Source organism: Lissotriton helveticus, chromosome 9 (assembly GCF_964261635.1).
Source record: "Lissotriton helveticus chromosome 9, aLisHel1.1, whole genome shotgun sequence".
Classification (NCBI taxonomy): Eukaryota; Metazoa; Chordata; class Amphibia; order Caudata; family Salamandridae; genus Lissotriton; species Lissotriton helveticus.
The window spans coordinates 354,567,310-354,588,360 of NC_136070.1; the positions used below are offsets into that span (position 1 = coordinate 354,567,310).

At 44.2% G+C, this 21,051-nt stretch overlaps 1 protein-coding gene across 1 annotated transcript in view; it reads right to left on the reverse strand.

Moving 5' to 3' along the window:
* Window positions 1–21,051, reverse strand: part of ASB2 (ankyrin repeat and SOCS box containing 2) — a 334,037-nt gene that overhangs the window by 146,316 nt on the left and 166,670 nt on the right. The window contains exons 2-4 of the mRNA XM_078660092.1: window positions 17,837–18,210; window positions 11,645–11,740; window positions 403–569 (exon numbers count right to left, since the gene is read on the reverse strand). Of these exons, the coding sequence (XP_078516218.1) occupies window positions 403–569; window positions 11,645–11,740; window positions 17,837–18,201 (628 nt within the window). The 5' untranslated portion in view covers window positions 18,202–18,210. The remainder of the gene's footprint in view (window positions 1–402; window positions 570–11,644; window positions 11,741–17,836; window positions 18,211–21,051) is intronic.

The window sequence follows — 21,051 nt, forward strand, 5'->3', positions numbered from 1 at the left end:
TATTCAGTTATTGTGTTACACTATAGTTCATAATGATTATACTTTGAAAGAGTGGTATTAACAAATATTGCCTCAAAAGAGTAACATGGGGTATTCTAGTAAGCACTGATCTCTTGATGGATTAATAAATATAATCGGCTATCCCGGAAGTATTGTTGGCTATCTCTGAGAAAAGGAATTTGAAGAGGAGCTGGAGTTGGAATGCTCCCTACTGCATTTGTCTCAGTCTTTCATGCATTATTCCCATTACAAGAACCCTTCAAGAGATCCCTTTCCCACTCACAGGGACCACCATGTATGGATGTGGTGAACATGAGTCCTTATCCTAAAATGCCTTAAACCCCACTCCTCTCATATATCAAATACATTACCAGCAGCTTTGACAGTGTTGAGTTTACTAACCTTTGAGCAGCAATTTCAGACATCCCAGCCGGCCGTAATAGGCAGCCTCATGCACTGGTAGCCAGCCGTCTTTGTTGGCCTCAGAAAGATTTCGCCCAGACTGGATTATGCTGGTTATCGCCTGCTCATCCCCATTCTTGATTGCAATAATAAGAGGGTCCTTCTCCCTGGAACAGCCAACAAGAATGATGTTTCAAAAAGTTTTTAAAAAACAAAAGGGACAGTACTCTTTACAGATAAGCGCATTCATTTTCTAATGTAAAGTCAATACAGCAAACTTCATCCTTCGCACCCCCTCTGATCTCCCGGATGGGATCTTCAAGAACATGAAACAGCATGAATGGCAATCACCCTTTAAGGCCGTGCCTCCCTTCCATGCTTTCCTTGTTTCCCTCCCACTACCTGAACCTGAAAAGGTCCCCTCCTCTCACATGGGAATCACTCACTTGCTCACACCCACATATCTCCTTCCACTTAGACTCCTTACTCACACATCCCACTACAGAATTGTGCTCATTATCTGCTTCCTTATATTAAAGAGACAAGGATTCATAAAGACAAGTAGACTCTGGGACTGGAAGACGTAGGGTCCAGAAAATATAGTTTATGAGACATGGAACTACAGTCCTTTCCACACAACCCATGTAGAAATCACTCACTTGCTCATGCCACCATATTTCCATCCACTTAAACCACAGCCTCTCATATCTCATCATAGCATTGTTCTCATCAGCCACTTCTTAATATCAGAGAGACAAGGACCAACAAAGAAAGGTAGACTCAGGGGCTGGGAGACCCAGCGTCCAAAAAGCATAGTTTATAGGAGATGGAACTAGAGATGCCCAACCATGGAAGACCGTGATTGCCCTCATATAAGTGAGGTGGAATGGAGCAAGTACCAAATCCCCTCTGCAAGTGAACCAACAACTGATGATGACACTGCCTAGAACCTGAAAATGTGTTGATCTCACTCACTTACATGAGTTGGCTGGAAGGTAGAAGGTTTCAAGACTCGTCACACCACTCCAAGTAGCATCCCAACATGCAGCCAAAGCCAACCATACTCACAACGATGAGATGGAGGATTGTCCCTGTCTCTTCCAGAACCTCTCACCATTCAAAAAATAATCTATCTGCAGGCAACAGTCTAAACTCCAATGTGCCAAACTGTACAAAATGGCCAAGTGTTGGAAACTGTGTTACTGGTTAAGGAGTGGTGAAATCTACTCAAGCAGCAACCACAATTTCTGTCAGGGTGAGACTCAAGCAAACCACAAAGGAACCTGTGCTCAACCTTCTGGTAGTTTGGCAGAAAAACAGGCAGGCAGGCTTAACCTAGAGACAAGGTATAAAGTATTTTATGAAGCACTTTAACCAGTAATAAAGTGAAAACACAACAGAAGAAAAAACCCGGACCTATTTAGAAAAACAGAGTAAAATTTAATAATATTTGAGACCAAAAAACCAAAAATCCAATCAGTAGAACCAGAGATATGCAATTTGAAAGGTTTAAGTGAACATAGTGCATAGATGCACGAAGTGCCAACTGTGGTTATCTGGTCACGCCAGACCGAAAAAAGTCACAAATTCAGGCTGAACATAATGGAGCGTGGGACGAATACAAGGATCAATTTGGGCAGCTGAAAAAAGTTTGCAGGGCATTGCAAGATCCTGTGTCAAGGGTGCATCGCACAGCGGCAGTTCTGAGGAGCTGGGAGGCAGCACTGTGGAGTCTTGCGTCATCGTCAAGGATGAAGTTGATGAGGGACTTGCGATGCGAAGTCCTGCGTCAAAGATGCTTTGCGCACCAGCAGTTCCGAAGAAGCTGTGGGACTGCACTGCGGAGTCCTGTGTCATCATCGAGAGTGCTTTTGAGGAGGGGCTTGCGATGCAAAGGTCTGCGTTGAGAATGTATTGCGCAGTGGCAGTTCCAAGGACGCTGTGGGCTATGATGCAAGGTTTGGCATTGGGGATGCATCACAGTGCAGTGGCTGTGATGCGGCTGTGAGGAGATGCTTCAAGCTGCATCGATTCTGCTTCACAGGACCACAACTGGGATGGCAGAGCACCTTCAGGCCCACTTCCAAGAGCCCAGGACTGGGTGGCATCACTTGGAGGCTTGGACAAACAGCGGACAGATCCCAGGTGAAGGGTTCAGGGTGGTTGGAGTTTTTTCCGTTCCTGAAGTTCTGATCAAGAGACCAGCCAATAAACCTTTGGACTCACTCTGGTGGTCCTGGGTTCAGGTCCAGTCCTTTCACTCAGGCAGCAGCACTGCAGTCATCATGGCAGCAGGGCACCAGAGTAGCAGTTCTTCTTGCAGAGCAACACAGCAGTCCTTCTAAGTCTTCCACAGGCCCAGAGGTATACTGAAAAGCTGGGTCTATGGGTCCAATATTTAACCTGGTGCCCACTTTGAAGAAGAAGAAGGTTCTGTAAGTTCCCACCCTCCAGGGGTGCTTGGAATGTTCTTTCTCAATGCGCTGGCTCCAGATTTTCTGGACTCAAAATAGACTAGTGTGAAATCCTTTGTGAGTCAATCAATCAATCAGGGAATTGTAAGCGCTCTACTCACCCGTGAGGGTCTCAAGGCTCTGGGGGGGAGTAAGGAGGGGGGTCGGCAGTGCTGTTCAGCCAAAGAGCTAGGTCTTGAGAGTCTTCCTGAATGTGTTCAGGGAGTGGGCACGTCTGATGTCTGTTGGGAGTTCGTTCCAGGTCTTAGCCGCGATGTAGGAGAAGGATCTTCCGCCTTCTTTGGCTCTGTGGATGGGCTGGGGATCAGCAAGGATGAGGTCAGCTGTTCAGAGTTTTTTTTTGGGTATGTGGAGGGTGACTCTTTCGTTGAGATATTTGGGTCTGGTGTTGTGTGGACATTTGTAGGCATGGGTGAGAATCTTTAAAGGGACTCTCATCTCCACGGGGAGCCAGTGGAGCATCCAAAGGTGTTGGCTGATGTGCTCGTGTCGAGTCGAGGGATGCCGAGGACGAGTCTGGTGGCCGTGTTCTGTATCGTCTGGAGTTTGCGGAGTAGGGATTTGTTTATGCCACCGTAGAGTGCATTTCCATAGTCCAGCCTACTGGTGATGAGTGCATGGGTGACTGTCTTCCTGGACTTGGGGGGGATCTATTTGAACATCTTACAGAGGATGCGGAGGGTGTTGAAGCAGCTGGAGGCGACGGCATTGACCTGTCGGTTCATGGAGAGGGATGAGTCGAGTACGATGCCAAGGTTTCTTAGATGGTTCGTGGGGGTCAGTGGGGTGTTGAGGGTGGTGGGCCACCAGGTGTTCTCCCATGCTGAAGGGGTGGTACCGAAGACGAGGACTTCTGTGTTTTCTGAGTTGGGCTTTAGGCAGCTGTTGCTCATCCAGGCTGCAACGTCTTGCATTCCTTTCTGAATTGAGTCTGGCGGTGGTAGGGTCCTTGGCTGAGGGAGAGGATGAGCTGGGTGTCATAGGGGTAGGATACGATGTTGAGGCTGTGTTGTCGGACAATGGCAGCGTGGGGGGCCATGTAGTTGTTGAAGAGGGTCAGGCTGAGTGATGACCCCTGTGGGACTCCGCAGGTGATTTCCGTGGGACAGGAGAGGAAGGGCAGCAGTCTAATCCTTTGGCTTCTGCTGGTGAGGAATGATCGGATCCAGTCAAGGGTGGTTCCTTGTATGCCAGCGTCGTTTAGCCTGGCTACGAGTGTGCGATGTCATCTGTGGCGGCGAGTAGGGCGGTCTCAGTGCTCTGGTTGCTTCGGAATCCGGATTGAGACGGGTCGAGGATGGCGTTGTCTTCGATGAATCTCGTCAGTTCCGCGTTGACTATTTTCTCAGGAACTTTAGCAGCAGGGGAAAGCGAGATGGGCCGGTAGTTCTTGAAGTCAGTGGGATCAGCTGAGTCCTTGTAATGTGTGTTCGGTGACAGCTCCTCATCCTCATCAAGTCAAAGATAGCCCATCCTGCCAACCCCTATGCTCCTTTGTCTCACTCTCTGGGAGCAATATACAAAGACCGACTGCTAGCTACACCTAGTCATGTGACCCAGAGAACAGGCTGCACACACCCAATGGTTAGTACCAGAAAAAGTAAACTTTCTAAAAGTGGCATTTTAAGAATTGTGACTTAACACCTTGGCTGCTATTGTTATTCCTCCCCTGTGCTGGGCCATAATAGAAATGGGTGTGGTCATGACGAGCTGAGCTCGTCATGAGCACCCGAGCAGTGTACCTCATGACAAGCTGAGCTCGTCAAGAGCACCGAAGGGGTTAAAACCTGACTTTACCATTAAAGAGGGTTTTAATTAAATGTGCCTATTGGATGTAAGCCAGTGTTACCATGTTTAAAGCAGAGAGCACAAGCACTTTAACTTTCGCTAGCAGTAGTAAAGTGTGTGGAGTCCTAAAGTCAGCGAAAATGAAGTAAACAAAAACAGGAGCCTTGAAAGCAAATTGTTGGGGGAATACCATGCCAAAGATATCAGGTCCAATACCAAGGAATCACTGAGCACTTCAATATACAAATACTGCACACATAACATATAGATTCAGAATCAATCTCATAATCTGTGCAGCAGTCTTTTAAGTAGTTTCTAGAGCTGGAAAAATGTTTCAGTCTTTTTTTTTTAAACAAAGTCATTGTCACTTTTTCCTGGGTGTTCCCTTGTATGGGCAACTTTATCTCCTTAAAGTGCATTTCACACGTTTTTAGGAGAGGAATCCAACTGTATATCTTGAAGCTTTTGAGAATATGACTGGAAACCGTCTGTCCCATGTAGCTATTAGCATCCTTCTTTCTGTACTGGATAGTCTATATTTAAGAATATTTTGCCCTGTGTGTGACTGCCGCCCATACCTTGTTGCCTCATCTTTGAAAGCATGCATGTGCATGTATGTATGCATAAGAAGAGTGTTGGATGATGTGGTAGAAATGCATAGTGAAAGGCATGTTTGCATAATTAATGAAGGGGTGCTCCCTTCAATTCAATTAAATTCAAAAAATCTTCATTCGGATACAGATATATCCATAAAAGCACATTCATGTGACAGAGAGTTTGTAGAAGCATGACACAGAAGATACATGTAAAGGAAATGGTGTAGGGAGGGCTCTAGGATAGGAGCCATAGCATGGTGTGTGGCAGTGAAGTGGAGGCTGATACCATGTGCGCCCATGAATGCACAGGTGGGGTACATATAACCACACATAATTTTTAAGAGGGCCAACAATTTGCGGTGAGGTTTCTCCATCACTAAATGTATGAGGTGTGAAGGAATGGCAGCTTTGAAATGTTGTTTTGTGAATAGGCAGCATTGCTGTGGAAAACTTTTAGTGTATGTGTAGATGATGTGTGTGAGAGCCAGAAAACTGCCCTGATATGCCACAACAAGAAACGAGAGGAGCAAAGAGAAGGGGGAGAACATGTTATTCATAGCCATAGGTAAAGCAGAAAATGTGGAAGTAGAGACTATTATTTTGTACTGGCAATGCCCACTCTGCCAACGTTTTGTGGCAGCAGGTCATTCAGCCAAGTTTCTTACTGATGTCCATTGAGTGACAATGGTCTAATACTGGTTGCAGTGATCTGGTACTGGACAGGTTTGTTTCTCTGATGCTCGTCACATTGAGTACTTCTGATGTATGAAACACAGAAACGTCTTTACAGCTTTACAAAATGTCATATATGTAGTCAAATCCCAGATGTGGACACGAAGGGATTTCCATAGTCTTTCTGCCTTGGAGAATGTTTAGTTTTCAGGATGAGATTTGTCAGATTTTGAAATGTTATAACTGATGTGGATCTTTTATTAGAGAATGCACTCAAGCTTATAGGTGCGTCATTCTGGAGGAGAAAAGGTCTCATTCCATTTGGCGTAAAGTAGCAGTACTGAAGGCCTTGAAAGAGATTGTCCATGCAATAAGGGGAATAGTTCAAGAGACACCTACCTGTTCTAAGTTGATAAAAATAGGTACTAACAGCCATGTTGGTTTGGGATCCAAGTTTGAGATTAGCGGTCATGAGGTCTCCAAAGCTCTATAAAGAACGTGCAGCACCGAGCTTTGGGTGCCATGTGTGGCAATGATCACCAGGTCAGGGTTTCTGATTTGCTGCCATGGAGTTTTAGATGATTTCTTTACATCTAGTTACGAGTGGCGGAAAGGCATGGTTAGACTGGCATACGGGGCAAGCTGACAGTGCCAAAAGAGCTTGTCTTAACAGGCCACTGAGTGGGGCGATGATTCTTGCTGCTTTTTGTGCCTGTTTTAAGGCCTTGTGTGCTGGTTTGTAATTTTGATATCCCTGATATGTCCACAGATATTCCCTGCAGCAAGTACAAATGCATGCCGAATCCTAAACCTCCCAAAACGTCTTAACAGCATGTCTTTACAGCTTCCAAACTGCATCGAATTGCAAACGTGGGCCACATTTTTAGCTATCTGATTTGCTAATGTGGACCACTTTTACTTTTTTCTCTATACCTGTTTTTGCCCAAGTCCAACCCTGTGGCAAGGCAGGATCTGAGCACAGCGCTTCCACCATCTGGCTTCGGGACAAGATTGAAGAGATTCTGAAGTTCCTGAAGTGTCGAGGGTATGTGGTCACATTTCTTCCGACCGTAGATGAGACAAGCCATTGTATTTATGTTGCCCTTCAACTGTGACAAAACTGAATTGGGAATGCTGCTGTGCAGACCGTTGCCATCATCCAGGTAGGAGAGAACCCATCTTTGTCCCGTTCATCAAAAGTTGGTCTTGGGGGAAAAAAAGTTTCACTGTTTCAGTAGCAGAGCTGGTGCAATGCAGTAGTTGTTTTTTTAGAGATATGATTCTTTGCATAGAGGTCTATGTCAAGGGAGAATCCAAGTGGATTCACATTTGTTGTCAGCCGAGAGTGAAGTCGTTGAGGTTCATGTTTTCCAGCCAGGCTTGATTCCAAGCTTGTTTGGTGCTGGTGGTGAAAAGGAGAAATCCTGCTTTCATCAAGTGAGTTTTAGGCAGTTGCTTACCATCGAGCAGCCTCGGACAGTGCAGGTAAGAGTGGTGGGGCCGGGTGAGATGGGGTGGTTATGGGATTTCGACGGACAACCAGGGAAAGAGAAATAAATAATAAATGTTCCCTTGTCATCGTTCATTGAAATCCCGCCCCCCATGCCCATCCACCAGGCCGCACCGCTCTTACCTGCACGGGCCGCGGCTGCCATCCTGTTCTGAATCAGCTGAGAACAGGTATAGGGGAGTAATTACCTGAAGAACCAGGAGAAGTGAAGAATTTCAAGAAGGGTTCGGGTGCTGGCGGACACCATAGGTTGATACTTGGGCTGAATAAATGTTCACTATATTTGTAAACTGCTTTGGATGCAATGGTGAGACAGACTTCCACTCCACAAAGAAAATGGAGCCACTTTGTCCCTTGTCATTCAGGGCTCCTACATCGAAAGCCTTTTACTGAGACTTAGCAATTCCTACTACACGTCATCTGCTACGCGCTGACATCTGGCTCTGAGATCCTGGTACACTTCTGCCTGAGCGAAGAGCTGGAGGGCTGAGCTTCCATCCATCAAGCCCATAATTGACACAGATTGGGAACAGTAAGTGGCAGGGAGAGCTCGAGTGTCTCCCCTTAAAGCTCTGGCACAGCCTGATAACCATCTTCAGGCATAACCATCTGACATCGAATCTGCAGAAGACTCATTAAGAGGCTTCCAATTTAATTAATTTTCCTCGGCACTGACAAGCAGCATGTTTACCTTCAGTGGTCTCATTCATGCAGTTGCTTAGACGGGCTTCTGTTGCTTTGTGTGGGTATCAATTCTAGAAGAATGTTAGCACTAAAATGGCACCATTTTTAAAATGATAAAAGTGGAACAAGTGGGTATTACGGTCACTCGCACTTCCAAGCACCTCCGGGTTCTCAAATCAGCTCAGCCTGCAAACATTGCGAAGAAAAATAATCGATTTTACCAAAACGAAACAGCTGGTAAATTGAATAGCAGATTCCTTCGAAACACCTGCCCTCAAATATTCATTGTGCGAAATGGGTGTATAGAACCAGGTTCACAAAGAGGCATTAAGCCCACAGGCTAAACATCTGCATAAGGGAGAGTTGGGACTACTACCTAACTCACAGAGTTGAGGTGAGGAAGCCTCTCAGGTGAGGGAGACATGCCCTGACCATGTCACCTGTGACATGCGTAACGTAGGCCTCCATCACCGGACCCTTCAAGACAGAATATTCCACATTGCAGAAAATCTGCACGCCTAGGGTTAACATTTTTTATTACATTTTACAAATGTTATTTGTTTCTTTTTTCTTCAAATAGGAAATCTTTTTGATATCCACAGACTTCTCCTCCACCATATAGATTGCAAAAAATATTTTAGTGTCAAGGAACTGCCCTACACTAACTTCACAACTGATGTCTGTTTCATCTAACAGTAAGTTTAAAAGTGCAGGGAAGTCAAGGAAGAATCCTCATTCTCCTAACAAGAGTGTGGAATTTCACCCTTGCATTCAGTCGGTAATGTTCATATTTCAGATCACCTACAAAATTAGGACTCTTTGGGTGTTCAAGTGCATTGCCCACTCATCTGATTCTCCCCTTCCCTAAGTGTCACTTCCAATTGCTGAAATAACCCGCATGCAAGGTATAGTTCCCACACTTACTTGACATCTCAAAAACCCCACAATCCGTGCATTTATGCACCAGGATCGGATTTTAAGTGCAGTTTCCTTCTCTCTTAGATCGGAAAAAGTTTTGTGCAACAGCTGGCAGAGTTTTGGCATCGAAATTAACATATCATTCCTCGTGAATGTTTGGCATAACTGTGAAGCAGATAACAGATGGAGAATCAGTGCTATACGTAAGGCATATGTAGGGACGTACTTTTTTGGCATATGCATTGAGAATAAAGCGTCCCTGTGTGTCTGGGTTAGCATGCGATATGGAGAGGCAAAATCGTGTCATCCAATGAAAGTGCTTTTTCAAGAGCTTGATTGCCAATGTGTCTGTTTCTCAAAAACGTATAAAACTTCATCACTGAAGGATGCTATTTAGACGTATATATGTGTCTCGAAAACATCATTGGAATGTTTTAGCATTTTAAGTTTTATGATCATTTATTCACTAAATGTGAAAACAAGTATTTGATTTACAGTAATTGAAACGGTATTGGATTCACTGGTGTGTTACGTGTGTGTGCCTGAGTGAGTGTGCACGTGCTTGAGAGTTGATGTTTCATGGAGCAAACTTGGGCGTTTCACCTAGGGCAACAGATGGTCTAGGTCTGTCGCAAGATGACTCTTTTGTACCAGTTATTACCATGAAGTACACTGCCCCAGAGATAACCAGCCCACTCTTAACCAGCCCTAAATGCACTGCACATCTCATTCTTCCTCCGCGGGGGATCTGTCACATTTCTCTTCAAGGACAATCTGAGCTCTCGCAGTGAGTGCTCGAAGCAGATGTTGCACTCAAGGTCATATCAAGAGTAAACAAGAAGGGAGTGGTAGGGAGACATAGTAAATAAATACATTTGAGCATTAAAAAAGCAATTAGGAAAGAAAGGATTTGAAGAAGGGAGGAATTATAGGAAAATTGTCATGGGTAATGAAGATATAAAGACAAGAAAAGGTACGTTTATTTAAAAAAAATAACAAAAAATAAGGAAATAAGGAAACACGGACAACCAATAAGGAAAGTTTTTAGTAAGGAAGGGAGAGGAAAAAAGACAGAGATGAAGGACAGGATAGTATTATGAGGAATGAAAATACAATGTAAGATACGAGGAAGTGTAGTGCGATATAATACAAAAAAATGCAAAAGAAAGATGACTTGAAGGAAAGAAGAAACGAAGCCAGGGAGGCAGGAAAGGAGGGAGAATGTGAGGAAGGATATGATGATGATGATGATGGATGGATGGATGGGTGGATGGGTGGATGGATGGATGGATGGATGGATGGATGGATGGATGGATGGATGGATGGATGGGTGGGTGGGTGGGTGGGTGGTCGGATGGGTGGGTGGATGGATGATGCGAGAGAGGGGAGGGGGAAGCAAAAGGGAAGTAAGGAAGGGAGTGAGGGGAATAGAAGGATGGAGGGGAGAAGCGGGGAGGGAGAAAGGAAGAGAGTAGGTTAGTCAGGTAGGAAGGAGCAATGTGATAGAGAGATAAGGGAAGGAAGGGAGGAAAGGGGGAAGATAGTAAGAGAAGGAAGGGAGGACGGACAGACGGGGGATGTGAGAGGAAGGTAGGGAGGAAGGAAGGATGGCGAGAAGGAGAGAAAGAGGAAACAAGGGCAGGAGAGAACAGAAGGCAGAAGGGGCAGATAAGGGAAGAATAAAAGAAAGAAAGAACTCAGTGAAAGGCGGTGGGGCAACGTATGGGTGACCCGAGTAAGTGAAATACGGGGGTGAAGAAGTGTGGGAGGAAAGAGGGCCTGGCATAGGATCAAGGAGTGAAGACTAGAGGGATTAAAAAGAAGAAGAAGGAGGAAAGGAGGGAATGAATAAAGATAGGGAGGCAGAGAGGAAGATAGGCGGAAGGAACAATGGAAGTAAATAGGAAGGAATGAAGGGTTTGATGGAAGGAAGAATCGAGGAAGGGTGAAAGAGACGGTGAAAGAAATGAAGGGTAGGAGAAGGAGGAAGGGTCAGAAACGAAGGGAAGGAAGGAAGGAAGGAAGGAAGGAAGGAAGGAAGGAAGGAAGGAAGGAAGGAAGGAAGGGTGTGTGGGTCTGAAGGAAGGGTGTATGGAGGAAGGATGGAAGAGAAAAGGAAAGTAGGAGAATAGGGTGGGTTTGTGGGAGGGAGGTAGGGTGGAAGAGATAGTGAAAGAGACAAAAAGGAAGAGAGAAAGGAAAGAAAGGCGGAATGGAGAGGCAAGGCAGAGTTAAGGAAGAAAAAAAGGACTCTGAGAGGAGAAAAAGAAATAGTGAACGAGAAAGAAAGGGAGCTTGAGAGGAAGAGGGGGTGTGTGATGGAAGTAATGAAGAGGTGGGAAGGGGATAAGGAAAGAGAAAAGAGTGAAGACGGATAAGAAGAGAAGAACGAAGCTACGGAAAAGAAGGAATATCTGATGGAAGAAAGGACAAATATCTGATGGAAAGAAGGACATAAGGTGATACAGCGTGGATGCAGTGGAAAAGAACGAGAGAGGAGAGAGGACTAGAGGATGGAAGCAAAGCAGGCAGGAAGGGGAGGCAGAAGGGGCCACTCATGCTGCGCTGCGCGTAGTATATCATATATGCTTGGTACTTACACGGGCTTGGGAGGTGGGAATGGGCTTCCATCATACCGGTTCCCTCGGGATGACGTTGGATTGGCGGTGGGAGCTGGACGGGTACCGGGTGCAGACCTAGAGGCGCGGAGACAGGAGTGAAACAAAGAGAAATACTCCGCGTAAGAGAAGCAGGTCATTGTACGCGCGGCACCTGGGGCCGGCCCCTGAGATGCTGCGGCCTCGGGGATGCTGCGGCCCGTAGATGCTGCGCCCCCAGCAGAGATGCTGCAGCAGAGCCGCGGCCTACACACACAGCCCTCCCACCCGGACTGGAAGCAGATGGCGGCCCAGCTCTCCGCACTCAGCTGCCCGCAGCTCTTGATTATTTTTGGCCCTTAGAGGAAATGTCAGGGGATTTGAATGACCATATAAGACAACAATGAGCTAAAAAAAAAAAAAAGGAACAGACACAGTCAGATAGATGCACATGGCCCGGGGACACAAGCTGCCGCATCCCAGCCCCTTCCAGTGCAATCAAGGATATGACATCTGAGCTGATGTGGCGATGTTGTAATGGCACCTTCATCACGTCATGAATATTAAGTAATGTGGGACTCAGGGGTATTATCTACGTGGGCCTGCTCGTGCCCGGAAATAAACGGAATATGCAAAACCGGGGTGCAGTAATCTGCGTGCGCGAAACTGGCTGCTGTGTTAATGAATGGGAATAAATTACCAGTTTGTGTAAAACTGAGGACCAAGGGATAGCGCGCGTGCAAGACTGAGGGTTATCCATTGTCATATGCATTTGAATGCCGAGACTAATTTGAGTGTGCGTGAAAAAGCTTCTAGTTAGTGATGTATACCTTCTATGGCCCTATTTACCACCTCTTATCAACAGGTGGCATATATATTAAGGGAGACGCAATTAACATTATGGAAGGGGAGGAGGGATGGCCTGGGAGGCGGGAAGTGCATCTGGAGAGAGGAACAGTATAAAGGTAAAAAAACAGCATTCACTCTTTACAGAAAATGTACTTTTTAAGTTACACCGTATTTGTGTTTTCTGGCTTTCAAGTCCAGAATAGGTCTTGTCTTGAGATAGTTACTCAGGAATGAGGAACGATCTAATATATCTTCTGTAAGGCAGCGAGCAAACATAGGAACTAGATAAATAAAGGCATCACCATCGCCACACTGTAGAACTCGTCACAATACATGCATTTATAATAACAGATGGCCTGACTGAAAAAGGTTTGCTCTGGGGCACTTTAAATGCCTGATGAGTCACAGAGGTTTACCCATTCTACGTCTAGATTGGAATGCCTTGACATATACGGATTTAGCAGTTGCCAGTAGAATCTCTGACCCATACCAGGCACCTTCTACCATCTTCAAGACCTGCACTGGAGCAGATCTTGCGTTCACCTTGAAAGCAGGAGGGCTAGGGCAACATTTATCAGTAAATCTTACTGACTGCCCACCGTTTCAGTTTTAACCTCCATGGCTCCAACCTAGCACTATTCTGTCATTTAATCTCAGCCTGACCTCTTTGCTCTCCTCCCACATGTAACCAGGATTAGCTTTACCATTAGACAAGGAAAGACAGCAGTCTCAGAGTGCCACCATCAAGTTGGGCCAAATTATAAGACATTTTTCAAAAATTGATGTTTTTATGACGAAATAGGGAGGGGTTCATCTCCAACAGTTCCTATTTTGTATAAAATGTGTGTAGGTAAAGGAGCAGATTTAGGCCCGTCTTCTGAGAGAATCTGCTCCTCTTTCGAGTTTCTAATTGGGCATACACTCTAGATGACAGGCTTTCAAGGAACAGCATGCAGGCATCAGTGTATTCACACTGCATCTCGCATGTGTTTACCCAGTGTTTCATCTGGAGATTTTGGCTGCTTTTCATACGTCGGTAGAAATTTCCACTGGGACACAATTGAACTCATTAGATAGACCAGTCGGAAATAAGAGGAAAACTGCCTATTTTAGTCAATACCTCTTTCTAGGTGAAATTGGAAAGCCTTTTCTGTCTACATTTGTGTCTGACTCCTAGAAATGCAAGAGTGCATAGAGGCCTGTACAACCAATGAGGGGAGCACAGGACGTACACCAAACTCTTAAAAGGGGCTGTTACACATAAATCAGGAGTAAAATACGGGTACTCTGGAAAACATAAACATTGTTTAAAGAGACACCCACTCCAACAATGTTTAGACAACAATCAAGGTTAAAGGAGAATGTAAAATATCACTGCATTTCACAGCACGTCTCCCGGTGTGAGGATTTCAGTATTAGCTGGCGCGAACCATGCACCCACCCAGAGGTACACACGATTTTATTAAAGTGAAGGCCTCAGTGACAATGCTCTCCTCCTCTTGCATACTGTGCAATACAACATGTTAGCTTACTCTGCTGAAGTGTAAATTGCAATCAATATTAATATGGATAGTATACTGATGCTGTTTATGTGTCTAGATACACGTAAATGAACATCTCTGCTTTGCTTAGCAGGTCAGTAATGGAAAACACATTCAAAGATAGAGCATTTGGGTGCAAGCTGAGCAGCGTTGCAGAAGTTGTGCTTACACAAGTTGTCTAGTTGTGCAATCCTAAACGTGCGCTCACTGATCCTCCATACTTCCTCTAGAAACAGGAAGTGATGAAGCAATGGTGTCTGAATGCTGTCTGCAATCCTGAATGAACTGTGGTAATCGAGGTGAAACAAGGGATGTCTAGGGGAACTGGGTGGCCAACAGAGGAGCAATTCATATAAAGGCATTATGGGTCAGAAAGGGTGAGATGTTTGGCTCTGCATGGGAACCTTAGGGTAGAATAGATCTCTGTGCGTGACAGGATAAGCAACCACAAACTAATGTCCAGTGCTAGTAGAGGAAGTCCAGAATACTTTGTCAGTGAATGATAACTGAAAAGCTTGCAGAATGAGCAGGGAAAGAACACATTATCTTAAATTTAATGTGCAGATTGCCATGTTGTCAGGTGCTTGAAGTGCTCCTGCTAACAACGCATGGCTTTCGAAACCACTAATTATAAAGCTAAAATAATTAGAACGCAGCCTGTTCATTAATGTAATGCGGTACTCAGGCCTTAAAAAAAAAATATTCATTTTGGAGCTGTCTTTATGTAACGGGCAATAGGGTGCTCATTAACTACATGGACTCGAAGCACCTTGTCAAACTGAGCACTTTTTTCGGGTAAATAATTAATATAGAAATCGCATGGTACAAGTATATATGGAAAAAAATCCAATCACAAAAAGAATTATGCTATTTAACATCATGAAAGAAACTAATTTTAGCAATTCTGTACATTAGGTTATTAGCCAATTTCAAAAGTTCATCATGGGGTTCCTGTGCTATTGCATTGAAAGGTTGCAGATGGATTTCATTTGTTGGCAGGTGTGAGGACATGGGGTTTAGCAGGAAAATATAGGCTTGAGAATTAGTGCCTAATTTGTGCTGGTGTTTGCGGTACTCGGCACCTGCACTTAATTCTTTACACCGGCACTTTTCTTATAACTGTCCACCAGATGGTGGCACAGCACAGCATAGCACATCAGTTTAGCAATTCAATGTACACAAAAAAGTATATTAGCAGAGTTTCCAGGTCATCGGTACTAGTGTTTTCCAGCCCTCGCAGTGGGGTGAGTAGTGCAAGCTGCAGTAGCATCCTAAGTAATATCTTGGGCCCTGGCACTTATTTTTTCGAAATTAAAGACTAATAACTACCTTGTGCATCTGCGGAGGACAAGTGGTGCATTGCAAGAAAGTATACATTATGCTGAATGTGTGCCAACTGCGGGCACTGGCACGCATTTATGGACTAAACGTTATTTTTCTCCAACAGATTTTGGGCTAGAGTGCTAGACAGAGAGAAAGGGGAAAAAAGGGAGAAAGGATGAAAGGAAAGACAGGAAAACAGTAGCAAAGGGAGAAAACAGGGATGAAAAGGAACCTACAAGAGACAGAGAATCAGACAGGAAATGTAGGGTGGTGGAATAAAGAGGCCTGGGGTGGAATAAGACAACACAGCCTTGGTACTGGGCAACACCGGACTTCAGCTGCACCAGCGGATGGGCCCCAGAGAACATCACCTGGCCCATGCACTTACTTTGTTTACAAATTGAACACTAGGGTGTGAGGTCACTGACTCCTGCATACGCTGTTACTAATGGTAGTAAGTACCAGCCCATATGTGGCCATCTAGATCAGAGAGGAGATCTAGAATAAGATACACCAGGTATGGAGTAAATGTACAAAGGAGCAACGCTCTTGGTTACAGTGGATTATCGGGGGCTTGGAGACCTCTTCCTCTTCTAAGCACTTGGCTGGTTATTCACATTTTGTATTTTGAACACCAGATGTTCGTAAAGGTGGCCGCTCTCACATTACAACATTTTCTTTTTGAATAAACCACGCTGCGATATGCTAAGGGGCGGGGCCTGGAACTAGGCACCAATTCACTTAACATTCCTGACTGGCGACCTGCTGAAGTGAAGTGGCCAGCAAGCCCCTCTCTTATCTCCTGCGCACGGGCAGGGTTGAGATTACAGAGGGCTTATATCTAGAGCAGAAGTAAAGACTTTAAAATAAGTTGCGCGTGGCGACACTTTTTATTACATCATAGCCTTCACTTCCATGTCGCTTAGTAATAACGTTAGTTCTCCTGTTTCACTCATTGTTGATGACATTAGCTAATGCTTATTTGCTCCATGTCCACAGCGGAATTTAAAAAAAAGACATTTCATGGCAAGGGTTACGGATATATGTGGCATTTTTTCTCTAAATTAGACACGACGTCTTAGTTTGGTGACACTTGACAACAGCGAGCTGCTCTAACAAGCATTTCAGAAGGAGGGAGTCCCTAGGGCTTGCTTCACAACTCGCCCTTTTATTTGTTCTTTCGAACTCTTTTCCCTCCATACTGCCTGCCGTCGCACACAGTTCTAACACCCTTTCTCCACTTTGTTTCCCTTGACACATGCCCCATCTGCCTTTTTGTGTCACCAAATATAAATTTCCCCACTTGCTCTCACCTATTGACTTTCTTTCTTTTTTTCTCAATCATCATTATTTAATAGTTCCTACCGTCGTACTCCCTTCTCTCATGGCACCAGCTAACACTTTTTTTTTTAAATCAAAGATTCAGATGCTGCCTACCAACACGTTAAATAATGTTACCTTCAATATTTCCTGCTCCAAACATTTTCACATCTCATATCCCGGACATCCTCGTCTCACAAGGGCTGTTTGTCAGAATATCAATGACAAAAATATTGTGTGACATCAATATCGTCGTACGCACATTCCTTTTACACAAATTTAACTTCATTGAATGCAAATTTTCTATTATTTTGAACTCCAATTGGACTATATTTTTGTAGAAGAAATTCAGGCCCCTATGTGACTGTCAGGTGATGTTTAGGCCGCAATATTCTGGTACCGTACCCTCACACCCTCTCCTCACCACCTCTTTTTTGTCACATCATTTATATTTGTCACATCCCTATACCTCCTGCGCCATGTTTATCCCCCTATAGATCCTGCTGCATTATTTTCCCTTCAATAAATCCTTCCGCACTTGTTTTCCACCATAATCTCTGATCTGTGCTTCATGCTCCTTTCTATATTGCCATATGCTTCCACTACTGTTTCTGCTTTCTTCTAATTCATATTTCCTTCTATGGACTTTACATTCAACTACTACTACACAACTACTTCTTGTGGTTCACTATGTCTTCCCACAGGTCATACACTAAACTGCTCCCTCCCACAAATAGCATTCCAACATTTCCTGGGCCCATCTTACTATCTCATGCGAAACCTCCCTCAGAGTTCACCTCCTTCCAAACCTCTTCCAGTTCTAAAACATCGCCATGCAACTAGTTGCCTTCAACTACTTCCCTACCTTCACATGTCTTCCTCTTCCTTGCCTCTTCTCTTCCCTTTCTTCTGCCTAAGCACACCCGACCACCAAAACAGCAATTCCAATTGTAAGGTGTAGCATGGCACTGTATTTGTTGGCTTAAATGCTGGGGGTCCTAGTCACAAAATATTGTTTTTGTTCTCATTGCAAGTCATATTGAGTTGGCTAAATATCTGGGGGACTTTGGAAACTCAATTGTTGTTTAATTCCAGACATGAAAGATACTGCGCCATACTCAACGTATAGTCAGGATAAACCCAAGGTTGTTGGAGTGCTCACCTGTTCCGATAGTGAAGCTGTCTTGATTGATTTTGAGTCCATGGTGAGGCAAAGGGCCTGTTCTGTGGCCTGACTGCAGATGGACCTGGTTGCACGCTTGGTGTTTTCTGCACGCCGGTGGTCTGAGCTGAGGCATGGCCAAATGCCTGGTCCTCGGCTTGAGTCTGAGCTCTGAATTGGGCTTGTGCATGGGCTTGAGTTTGAGCCTGGGCTTGTGCTTGTATCTGGTTTGAAGAATTGTCCATCAGACTCTGCTCTATGGCCATTTGGATCAGCTCGTCCTCGGTCAAGCCACTATACAGGCTGAATTCTTCAGAAGTGAACGTTCGCGATTCCAGTCCCTGGCTTGAAACCTGTGTGGCCATCTTGGAATCCTAGTGGGAAAAAAACAATGCAACAAAATAAGTTCTGGTTGATGTATTTCTCGGCCAGTCATATATTCCTAAGATTTGTCCATCAACATTTAATTTATCCCTTTAGGCATGGGAAGTTTTTTTGAAGTGCTTGCATTACTTTTCTCTTCTGTACTACATACATTTCAACACACCATTCACATATTCATCCTAGCTATTAAGCCTAAGTGAAATCAATTTACAATATGGAGTACTTAAATTATGCAGTTATTCATGTAGGAGAATCCAATAAATATCTACCCATGTTCCTCTGATTTTCAACAGCTTAGAAAGTATGGATAGGACAAATAGGGACTTACACCCAAGTTTTTTTAAATGGAGATTCTGCACCTAAAATCCCTTCAATTATCCATACACCAATTTCCTTTTGCTTAGCCGCGCGGAGGTTAAAACAATAAGCCGTGGTCTCTAATAACATTTATGTATAATTATCTTTAGCCAGAAAATGTCTTATATAATATGGAGATGAGCTGGAAAGGCCTGGGTTAGGTCACTCCCAGCACTGAATAGGTAAGCTCAGAGGGTAGACCACTGAAAATGACACAAGATAATGAAGACCACTACTGACTCTAATATTAACTTGAGGCAGCAAACTACTCTGAGTATTAGAGCCATTCTTATACCCAAGACAATTATTATTTGTTTGACCAGTCAGTGTTTTGCCAGGTTCCGAGGGTGTAATGGAAAATAACAATGTCTGTAGTAAAAGGTGGGGGAGAAAGCTCTGATATTTAATGCAAAATATGTCTCCTGCATCTTTTAACTTGTTAAGAAAACTTGTCCTGACTTAGATGGTAGGAGAGAGGGCATATATAAAAGAATGAAAGAAAACATTCACACAGACTAATGACAAAGAGTATTATTCCCAGAAAGGATACCTGAGTAATGATGGGGAAGAGTGGTCACAGTGCACTAGTAGGTTGTGATTGCCTGGGCCTACATTTCTTTATATGGCTGTATAAGGAACTAGCCACAGAAGATAGCTGAGAGACTTGGCCAGAACTGGGAGATAAACACCCGCCATTCAAGGACAAATGCATGCTAAGAGTAAGACGTTTTCTTAGTTCACGCGGTACACATATGAACATTTCTATAGATTTCGATGAGGGGGCAGTGATTGTCAACTATGTGGGTTGGCCGCTGAGTTGAGTCTTTCTGCTGATGGCCAGAATAGAGTGAAAATAAGGTTTCGAAGAGGCAGGGGTACAGTGCCCATTAAACATCAGACTCATTTGTTGGGGTGGTATCACTACACATTATGTCTGGCACCCCATGACCAGGATTGCTGAATTGGACTCAGTCCTTTGAAATGCATGGATGTTATTTTCTACTCTGTGTGATGCCTTCAACATATTAGTTGTTGCGATGGAAGGTGCTTTATGAGACAAATTGCTAGGTGTTTTATGAAAGTTCTCAATTCAATGGGTTCAAGAGAGGAAACTTCAGGAGACTGAAAAAAGTCTGACAACTGAGAAAGACTTCAACATGTTCCAGCCTCATAACGCAAACCAGCAGAAGCAAGTGTCTGGGATACACTGCTAAAGAAGAAGGGCTGGAACATTCGAGGCTAATGGTGGTGGTGTGGGTCACCAAAAGGCACACAGAATGAGTGATGCATCTCAGGAGAGGGATGGGGAAAGTCTTATAGCTGAATTACTGGCACTGGCAAGTACCCTGACTAGATGGCTAACTGTGGTACAGCAGAAGAAAAGCTTTGTGGCAGCGGTGCTGGGCATTGTGTTCATGTGATAAGGAGGTGATTGGCCCAGAGAACCTCTGTTCATCACTTACATTGAATGCTTGCTTTAGAACAACCTACTTCCCTAGATGGGGTGAACTACGCAGAGCCCACAGGTCATCTCTAGAGCAGTACAAAGACAGGTAAAGTCCAGCTTGCACACAACTTTACTAACCAACCTCCACTCACTGGCTTAACTCCTAAATATCAAACAAAAAAATGAGAAACTCTTTTTTTTATAGACTATAGCTGGTCAAAGAAGGGCTCCAGAAGACACATACACACTCATTCCTTTTTTGCAGGTCTTGCCCTATTTGAACCTGAAGACCTCCTCCAACATCTGAACTCTAACAATGGAAGAAGTCACATACCACTTCACACTAATGTCTTACCGACTTGCCCAACTGTGTATATTTACTTTCGAAAACTACTCTGCATAAAATCCTGCTGTCATGAGTTATGGTGTTTTATGTTCTGAAAAATTCCTTTAAATCTCTTTTTAAGTTCTGTTCACAAAAAACTGGAGGTCAAAAATGATAAGTAAAAAAAAAAACTTTAAACATCAATAATGCAATTGTCAACTATAATAAATAGGAGAAATAGAATAAAATACTCCATAAACAAATATCCAATTATTTCTGTTCATAACCCTAGATAAATAAATGTTATGTTAATAAAAATGTATATAACGCGTGTACACCGAAAGGTTTCTTGGTGCTTAACTTTGGACCATATCAATGCAGCAACAGATTACGCATGAGCCTGCTCGAACAGCCATGTCTGGAGAATTTTTCTGAACCCTAGGAGATTGTTACATGACCGTATCCCTAACGGTAGTGAGTTCCATAATTTAGGACCCAGATAGGAAAACCTGCACCCTCCCTGGCGTTTGAGCTTAAAGGTGGGGATGGTTAGCAGCTGGAGATGTGCTGTGCGCAGGTTGCGGGACGGAACAAGTCTTGATATAAGACAATTAATAAATGTAGAATTGCACAAAAATGACCCGCACCCTTCAAAAGTTAATATGGTGTTAATACAGTTTCAACAGTGTTATTCACAAAATT